General features: G+C 33.4%; 1 protein-coding gene across 3 annotated transcripts in view; it reads left to right on the forward strand.

Annotated features, from left to right (window-relative positions):
• The window catches only part of BAZ1A (bromodomain adjacent to zinc finger domain 1A), a 114,659-nt gene extending 105,389 nt beyond the window's left edge, over positions 1-9,270 (forward strand). For all 3 annotated transcript variants that reach the window (XM_081290582.1, XM_081290581.1, XM_081290580.1), the window contains 6 exons: positions 1,370-1,617; positions 1,702-1,925; positions 3,870-4,339; positions 6,007-6,149; positions 7,838-7,925; positions 8,573-9,270. In XM_081290582.1, the coding sequence (XP_081146708.1) occupies positions 1,370-1,617; positions 1,702-1,925; positions 3,870-4,339; positions 6,007-6,149; positions 7,838-7,925; positions 8,573-8,769 (1,370 nt within the window). In that variant the 3' untranslated portion in view covers positions 8,770-9,270. The remainder of the gene's footprint in view (positions 1-1,369; positions 1,618-1,701; positions 1,926-3,869; positions 4,340-6,006; positions 6,150-7,837; positions 7,926-8,572) is intronic.
• The last annotated feature ends 408 nt before the right edge of the window (positions 9,271-9,678 follow it).

The raw sequence follows: 9,678 nt of genomic DNA on the forward strand, positions 1-9,678 counted from the left end.
CTTTTAAGCATTTTGCTTCTGCCCAAGGGCTTTATTTGAGGATAATAGTACAACCTGTGGCATTTCAGAACCAGACTGTGTATGTAGTCTGGTATATAACTTTATATAATTTGCAGAATTTTGACATGATATAGTTGGCCTTTATAATTGAGAATAATATTTTAGGAAAATTAAGGTAGTAGAAGTATTAAAGATAGAGATGGAAATTACATAATAGAATATCAGTAGTCTATCATTTTATACTACTAAATTACTCTTAAATTTGTTTTAGCCCAGAAGACAAAAGAATGGTGATATTAATGACAGAAGGTTTCAAATATTTCTGTATAATATTGGTGCTGAAAATTATTATTTTGGAAATATTAGCATTGTTTATATTTACCTGTTTTAAAATAATGTGTTCTCGGCCAGGATTGTGGCTCAGTGATAGAGTGCTTACCTAGCATGCATGAGGCACTGGGTTTGATCCCTGGCAACACATTAAAAATAAAAACAAATAAAATAAAGGTATTATGTCCATATACAACTAAGAAGAAAATTATTTTTTAAAAAATAATATATTCTTAGAGACTGAAGACAATATAGTTGGTATTTATATATAATAAAGTTGACAGATTTAATAAGAGTGTTATTGATAAAATTCGCCCTTTTAAAATATATAATGCAATGGTTTTAGTATATATTCACCATTATATCATCAACACTACTATCTGTTTTCACAACATTATCACCAACCCAAAAGAAACATCATATATGCTTGATATTTAAGTTGGAGAGAATTCTTTTTATCTGAAATTAAGGAAATAACATAAATGATTCAGATGAATTAGTAACTTACTTGTGATCATATTTAGCCAGTGTTCTAAATTAGATCAAGATTTAATACAAAGACTAGATTGAGAACACATTGCCTGAGATTTTTCTGCATTTAACTACTGAAATCTCCAAGCATTTGATTTATGGACAGAAGTAATTCTTTATGTCATAAACAAAATGTGGCTCAGCAAATTTTTCCTTTTTTTTTTTTTCTTTTTTCCTTTTTTCTTTTTAGTACCGGCAGTTAAACCCAGCTTCACTTTACCACTGAGCTATCTCCTTAGTCCTTTTAATATTTTTGAGAAAGAGTCTTGCTAAGTTGCTGAGGCTGGCCATGAACTTGCAATCCTCCTGCCTCAACCTCCCCAGTTGCTCAGATTACAGGCATATGCTTCAGCAGATATTTTCTTTAAAATGATGTTGTTTTTAATATCAAGCATGGTCTTTTTGTTAAGTATTAGAAGAAATGTAAAGTTTAAATTGCCATGAAAAAAGTTCTAGAAGATGTCTAGGTTTGCCTAGAAACTTTAATCACTTTCCTCTTTCATTTAAGATGCCAGTGACAGTGGGCGTTCTTATAAAACAGTCCTGGACCGTTGGAGAGAATCACTCCTTTCCTCTGCTAGTCTTTCTCAAGTCTTTCTTCACTTATCCACCTTGGATCGTAGCGTGATATGGTCTAAATCTATACTAAATGCTCGTTGCAAGATATGCCGAAAGAAGGGTGATGCTGAAAACATGGTTCTTTGTGATGGTTGTGATCGAGGTCATCATACCTACTGTGTTCGACCAAAACTCAAGGTATTTTTATCTTCTCGGATTAGAATTCAGACCCTGAGATTTTGAGCAATAGTTGATTAATGATCATTTATGTGATTCGTTTAGACTGTACCTGAAGGAGATTGGTTCTGTCCAGAATGTCGACCAAAGCAACGGTCTAGAAGACTCTCCTCTAGACAAAGACCATCCTTGGAAAGTGATGAAGAAATGGAAGAGACTATGGAAGGTGAGAATGATGAAGTTAATGATGATGAAGAGGGTCAAAGTGAGGAAGAAGAATATGAGATAGAACAAGATGAAGATGACTGTCAAGAAGAGGAAGAACTCAGGTATGTCCTAATATACAATTAAATGAGAGACTTTCAGTCTCTCATTTAAACTCTTGACTATTATATAAACTATCCTTGCTTTTTATATATTATAAGCATCCAAAATATTCCCAATGCGGTATATCTATTAGTAGTTTTCTGTCAGCAGGCCTAGCCAGATCCACACCAGTGGACGTCATATTATGTATGCTCTTTGTTCTCACTATCACCCACCCCCTCCGCCTTTTTAAACATTTGAACCTCATTCTTATGGAATCAGGAAAATGAGTGTGAAGCATGGGCTTCACAGTATCAAAAGTACAAAAGCCGGAGGGGAGAGGGTGGGCAAGTGATAGAGCACTTGCCTAGCACATGAGGCCCTGGGTTCGATTCTCAGCCAACATATAAATAAATAAAGTAAAGGTCCATTTACAACCAAAATATATACTAAGGGGAAAAAAAGTACAAAAGGACCACAATCAAAGGAGGATAAGTAAAAATAGAGCCACCCCAGCTGTGTTACACAAATGTTGATTTTTAAGAGTACCAGTTAACAGAAACCATCTATACTATAGCTTGTGGTGGCAATATTGTATTAAGGATAAAGATGGTAAAGAATTTGAAAAATTGGGTTTTTTTTTTTTTTTTTTTTTTGGTCCCAGGGATTAAACTCAGGGGCACTTGACCACTAAACCATATCCCCAGCCCTATTTTGTATTTTATTTAGACACAGGGTCTTCACTGAGTTTCTTAGTGTCTTGCTTTTGCTGAGGCTGGCTTTGAACTTGGAATCCTCCTGCCTCAGCCTCCTGAGATTCTGGGATTACAGGTGTACACCATTGTACTGGCCAAGATTTGAAAAATTCTTGTAAACATTCTAGGTTCAGTTCTCTCATTGAGTCATGCCCCCAACCTATTTCATCCTTTTAATTAAAGGCACTTAAAATATCAAATCTATTTTTGTATTTTACAGTCGAAATCAAAAAGTGGCAAAGAGATTCTTGGTTTGGTATTAAGGAACAACAGTTTTTCAGTTTCAGCCAATGGCTAAAGAACACCTGTACCAATGGTAATCAAAAGTAAGACTCATACATAGCAAAAGGAGTAAGATTAGATCGTTAGCCAGGCTCAGTGGCACATGCCTGTAATCCCAGCAGCTCAAGAGGCTGAGCAGGAGGATTGCAAATTCAAAGCCAGCCTCAACGATTTAGCAAGACCCTAAGCAACTCAGCAAGACTCTGTCTCTAAATAAAATATACAAAAAGAGGGGCCAGAGTTGTAGCTTAGTGGCAGAGTGCTTGCACCACATAAAAAAATAATAATAAATAAATAAAATAATTTTATACACACACACCCAAAAAAAAAGGGCTAGAGATGTAGCTCAGTGGTTAAGCACCCTTCAGTTCAATCCCTATTACCAAAAAGTAAAAAATAAATAAAAAGATTTGTTCATCAATGAATATGTCTATATGTTGGTTCTCCTGAGGATATGGTTAAATTTTATCATAATTTCGGACCTGATTTTCATTATGATGTACTAGAGTCACCAAGAAAATATTAAGTGTTCTCTTTTTGTATTTCAAAGAAATCATGGAAGCACAGTTTAGATATCCATGAAAACTTGTAGGCAGCAATTTTAAAGAACTGAGTACAGGGGCTGGGGATGTGGCTCAAGTGGTAGCATGCTCGCCTGGCGTGCGTGCGGCCCGGGTTCGATCCTCAGCACCACATACAAAGATGTTGTGTCTGCCGAGAACTGAAAAATAAATATTAAGATTCTCTCTCTCTCTCTCTGTCCTCTCTCTCTTTAAAAAAAAAAAAAAAAAAAAAAAAAGAACTGAGTACAGGATAAGTCTCAATTGTACAGAGAAAGAATTTATGTAGAACTCATTGGCTGAATAGAGTTAAGTAATAATATGTTCATTATTGTTCTGTACAGTAATTGTGTTTCCTAACTATTTATAGCCCACCCAAACGAGGAAGACCACAAGTTAGATTGCCAATTAAAACAAGAGGGAGACTTAGCTCTTCTTTCTCAAGTCGTGGACAACGACAAGATCCTGGAAGATACCCTTCAAGGAGTCAGCAGAGTACACCCAAAACAACCCTTTCTTCTAAAAGTACTGGTAGAAGCCTAAGAAAAATAAAATCTGCTCCTCCAACGGAAACAAAATCATTAAGAATTGCCAGTCGTTCAACTCGCCATAGCCATGGCTCACTGCAAGCAGATGTATTTGTGGAACTACTTAGTCCTCGTAGAAAACGCAGAGGGAGGAAAAGTGCTAATAGTACACCTAATAATAGTCCCAACTTCCCTAACTTCAGAGTTATCAGCACAAAGTCAAGTGAACAGTCAAGATCTTTAAATGTTGCCTCAAGAATTTCTACCCAAGCGAGTGAATCCAAGAAAAGAGGCAGGAAAAGACAATCTACAGGTATGAAGTCTAATTTATATTCTTTCTTACCTAGGAATTGAATTAATTTGGAAACATCAAATGTTGAAATACTAAGATTTATAAAACTTATAAGGGATCAGTCTAACCTAAAACATATAATTCATTGAGGGACAGCTATTTGGAGAATAAAGGTAAACTATATTACTAATTTTTCTAATAGTTAGAGTAGTGTATGGTAATAAATATGTAAATAGTATTCAGTTGTTAGTGGAGTGGCCAGTGTTTGAACAGTCTTGCTCAGTGTAACACATTATGATACACTTAATCCTTTCCCATTTTCACCTCCCTCCAAACACAAAACTCATCACCTGCATAAGCTATATTAGATTATTTGATAAGTTTCCCATCTGGATTTGAAGTGGAACAGGGTTAAAGGCAGTAATATTTTAGGGAGTAGTCACCAGCTATCTTTTTAATTATGATTTTTGTTTAAATAGTAATATTTATCCATATAATAATCTGTTTATTCTTTTGTTGTTGTGGTTGTTGCTTTTGTTGTTGCTGGGTACTGAACTCAGCGAGATCTTATCTCTGTATAAAATATTAAAAAGGCCTAGGGATGGGGCTCAGTAGTTAAGCACCCCTGGGTTCAATCCTCAGTACCAAAAAAAGAATGGCATGTGATCTGCTCATGCACTCAATAGATTATGAAGTATTTTAGAGGAAATATTAGGCAGTTTTGCACCAAGAAAATCTAATTTGACTTTTTCTGTACTCTTACCAATTCTGAACTCCAAGGTATTTGAAGCAATGATAACACTTGGAAAAAAAAGGCAAACACACACAGACATATATATATAAATTATATAATTATGTGTAATATATGTGTAATTTTTTTGGTACTGGGAATTGAACCAAGAGGCCCTTTACCACTGAGCCACGTTCCAGCCCTTTTTTATTTTTTTCAGACAGGGTCTCACTTACTTACTGAGGCTAGACTTGAACTTGTGATCCTCCTGCCTTAGCCTCTGGAGTTGCTGGGATTACAATCTTACCCCACCATAGCTGGCAACACTTGAATATTTTTGTTCAGAAAACTCCACAGAAGAAAAAAATTTGTTGTATTAATTTGTGAAAATTACTAACCTGGTTCTAAAAACAAATAAATAATGGGGGAATTATTAATATTATATGGAAAGAATTTAAATTCTTGAATTCATAAATAAACTATACTACCCTTTTCTACTGATGTGTACACCTTAGATTTCATTATACATTTCTTGGATCTATGAAAAAAATGTTTTCCTTTAAGAAACTCTGCATATACTAACTTTAAGAATAATCTTTTACTTGTTTTGAGAATTGCTTTCTCGTTCTATGAGCTTATTTACAAAGCTTTAGTTTCCGGACCTGAAGGATTTACTTAAGGGTATGATATGCCTTAGGAAACTAAGAGAATTGCTTAGTTTCATTTTATTGTAGTTGAAAATATTTTTAAATGGGGTAAATGGAGTAAAAATAGCCCATAAACTTTATATTTTTTTTGCATTTTTCTATTTTCATGAATATTTAATTTTGAAATATCTCAATGTGTATAGAGTGTCTATTTTTTATTTGAATTTGGTTTGTACTTTTAGGTTTAGTTTAACTTGTTTGGTCAATATTTTGCTTTGATAACCCCTAAGATGTTTTGATTATTTACTCAGAGTCATCTCCTATGCTACTGAAGCGAAGGAGTTCTGGCCGACAGGGAGGAGTTCATGAATTGTCTGCTTTTGAACAGCTTGTTGTGGAATTGGTACGGCATGATGACAGCTGGCCTTTTTTGAAACTTGTTTCTAAAATTCAGGTAATAAACTAGTCTTTATAAAATGTATTCATGTATATTATTTGATTTAGTCCTCATGGCATCTTGAAGTTGTCAAAACACCTGGTATTCACTGTCTACTTTTTTCTTAAAAAAAAAAAAAAAATGACCAGGTATGGGGACACACACCTGTAATCCTAACTATTCAGGAAGCTGAGGCAAGAGGATTGCAAATATGAGGTCTACCTCAGCAGTTTAGTGAGACCCTTTCTCAAAATAAAAGACTGGGAATGTACTCATTGGCAGAGGATCACTGGGTATAATCCCCAGTAATAATAAAACTAACAAACTAAACTAAACACTTGGAAGGTTGATTCCTATATTGAAAAAATGGAATAGACTCCATAGTCTCCTCATTCTTTTCTGATCCCATGACTTGTTTATATTAAATGATGGCAGTGTGTTGAAATAAAGTTTTTATTCTGTGTAATGAATATATATAAAGTTAATATAATGGTATTTATCTTATGCATAACCACAGTTCTCAAATTTCAGCATACATCAAAATCATTTGGAGGGCTTGATAAAAAACAGATGCCATCCAGGTTGGTGGTGTAAGCCTGTAATCCCAGCCACTCAGGAGGTCCAGGCAGGAGGATCACAAATTCAAGGCCATCCTCAGCAATTTAGCGTGACCCTGTCTCAAAATTTTTCAAAAAGGGTTTTTTTTAAACCAGATGTAACTCTAGTAGAGTGAGTCCCAACCCCCAGAGTTTTTGAAGTAATTACTAGGTATAGGTCAATTCCCAACCATTTGCATTTCTGATAAGTCCTGGAAGATACTGTACTGACCCAGAGATCACATTTTGAGAGACACTGATGGAAAAGATGGGTGCTCTTAGATATCTGTGATGAGATAATTATATATATATTAGAATGTTTTGTGCTATGTAGCAGATAGAACAGTGTCATAATACTGTTATAGAAATTATAATGGTATTAAAGAACTAGAAGAGAGAAGAATATTGATTTGAGCGTTTCAGAGGGAGAGAATAGCAGGAATTAAAGTTTTTATGGAAAAAAGTACTAGGACTGATCATTTAAGAAAGAAAACTTCAACAGTGGGAAATGAATTATGGACATTTTGGGAAAAGGAGGCTATAGGTTAAGAGCACAGAAATGAGATTATGGGTAATGGTGTATAATTTGAATGGATCAGAGGCTCAGAGATTATGTTTATAAAGGGTCTCACTTGTCATTGTGTAGTGAAGGTATCTGAATGAAAGTGACATCAGAATTCTAAATTGAGATTTCTAGAGCAAAAAGGTTAAGGATTAATCACTTGAATAACATCTAATAAAAATTAAATCTTCATTTGACTTATTTTTTCCTAGGTAGTTTTTGTCCTGAATTAGGATTTGTCATGTGTGTTTTATTCCTTATTACAAATTCAGTAATGCTCATTAAAGACATTTTTATAGACATATGTATCTATATATGCAGAGGGAGAGAGCCATGAGCAAAACCATTAATTCTTTTCTTTTCATAATAAATTGTTAACAGGCTTCTACATCATTATAATGACTGAAAACATATTACATTATTTTAATGGAATAATAGTATTCAGAGATTAATAGTAAGTTGCTTTTTAAGTGCAAAACCTTTATGTATTTAACCACTATTTTCAATATATTTTTCTATGGAGTAATAATACTGGAATTATTTTACAGGTCCCAGACTACTATGACATCATTAAAAAGCCAATTGCCTTAAATATAATTCGTGAAAAAGTAAATAAATGTGAATATAAATTAGCATGTAAGTAATTTGTTTTCCTTTGATAATTATTTTTAAGAGTTAAGCTGTTCTTGTTTTGTTTTAAATTATGTGTGCTTATGCAGTTGTATAGATGACCTCCCAAGAGATCCTAAGATTCTTTTTTTTACTTTAGACACTTGTGTGTTTTTTTTTCCCAACCTTTTGTTATTTACTTTTATGTGGTACTGAGGATCAAACCCAGTGCCTCACACGTGCTAGGCAAGCGCTCTTACCACTGAGCTATAACCCCAGCCCCTAGATCCCTAACGGTGCATATAGAGATAAAAGATGCGCTAGGGTTGAATGACTTAAAAAATATATATAATATATATTTTTAATAAGATCGGATTATATAAAAATTTAATAAGATCAGATTATATAAAATGTATATAATCTGATCTTATTAAAAGAGGGTCTTTAATTTCATAATATATGTTAATTATATAATAACGGTTTCAATAAGAGTTTTATTTAAACAATTTTAAGCCCCAGGTTCCTTCTACCATTGATTTATAATCTTCTCTTTTTAAAGAAAAAAGTAGTTTTCCATTTTCTTAATGAATTTTTTAAGCATAATAAAAACAAAAATTGTATTTGCAATTTATGTACTTTTGTTCTAATCTTGTGGGTTTTTTTTTCCTCTCTAGCTGAGTTTATTGATGATATCGAGTTAATGTTTTCAAACTGCTTTGAGTACAACCCTCGCAACACAAGTGAAGCAAAAGCTGGAAGTAGGCTTCAAGCATTTTTTCATATTCAGGCTCAAAAGCTTGGACTCCATGTCACACACAGTAATGTGGACCAACTTAGTACACCACCAGCTACAAAAAAGTCACGAATCTAATTTTGTCCTTCTAAAGGAGGTATTTGGGGAAAAACAAATTGTACATGAAAGTAGAACATTAAATCATGCTCTAAAGCAGACATATATGTATAAAGCAATAACAACTGATTGACCACATCAAGGTGTGGTCTGCACTATAATCTCAATTTTAATATTAAGCACTCAGGAGAATGTAGGAAAGATTTCCTTTGCTACAGTTGTGTTCAGTGTCTAATAAGTTTGATAGATGTATTGGATACAGTACTGGTTTACAGAAGTTTTTGTACATTTTGAGATCATTCATGTGTCCAGATATCTTGGGAAATATTTTTTCATCTATGATTTATTTTGTCATTAATTATTTCTTAGAAGTTGTGGTATTAAGGGAGATTTATCTACACAGATGAGTCTTTTGCTATCGCACAGTTTAGAAAAATGTATACCCATTCTTGAGAATTGTTTAATGAGCACATTCTTTCAACACTACACATGAATGAATCCAATTTTATATTCTTGAAGTACTGTACCAGTGCTGGCCGGAGGTATTAAGTCTGAGTTTATTAACTAGATATTTATTTAGCATTCAAAGTAATTTGTGAATTTGTTTTGTATTTATAAAATTTATACTTGGAAAATGTTCTTTAATTTTTTAAACATTTTACTGTTTTGTTTTATTTCTCTAACTTCCTTAATGATCAATCAAAAAAAGTATCATCCTCCCTTTTCCCTGACAGTTCTCTCAGTTTTACAGAACTGTATTATAAGTTTCTATGTACAACTCTTTTTTTAAGTGTACAAATAAAATGATACATTTTTTTCAACCATTCTGAATTTCTGGAATTTTTACAAATCAAAATTAGACTCTGCTTGATATATCCAGAATGTAGGAATCAACATTTTGTTGTATCAGCATCTCTATAGCACTAATTT

This window comes from Spermophilus citellus (genome assembly GCF_964194105.1).
Source record: "Spermophilus citellus genome assembly, chromosome: 4".
Lineage (NCBI taxonomy): Eukaryota > Metazoa > Chordata > Mammalia > Rodentia > Sciuridae > Spermophilus > Spermophilus citellus.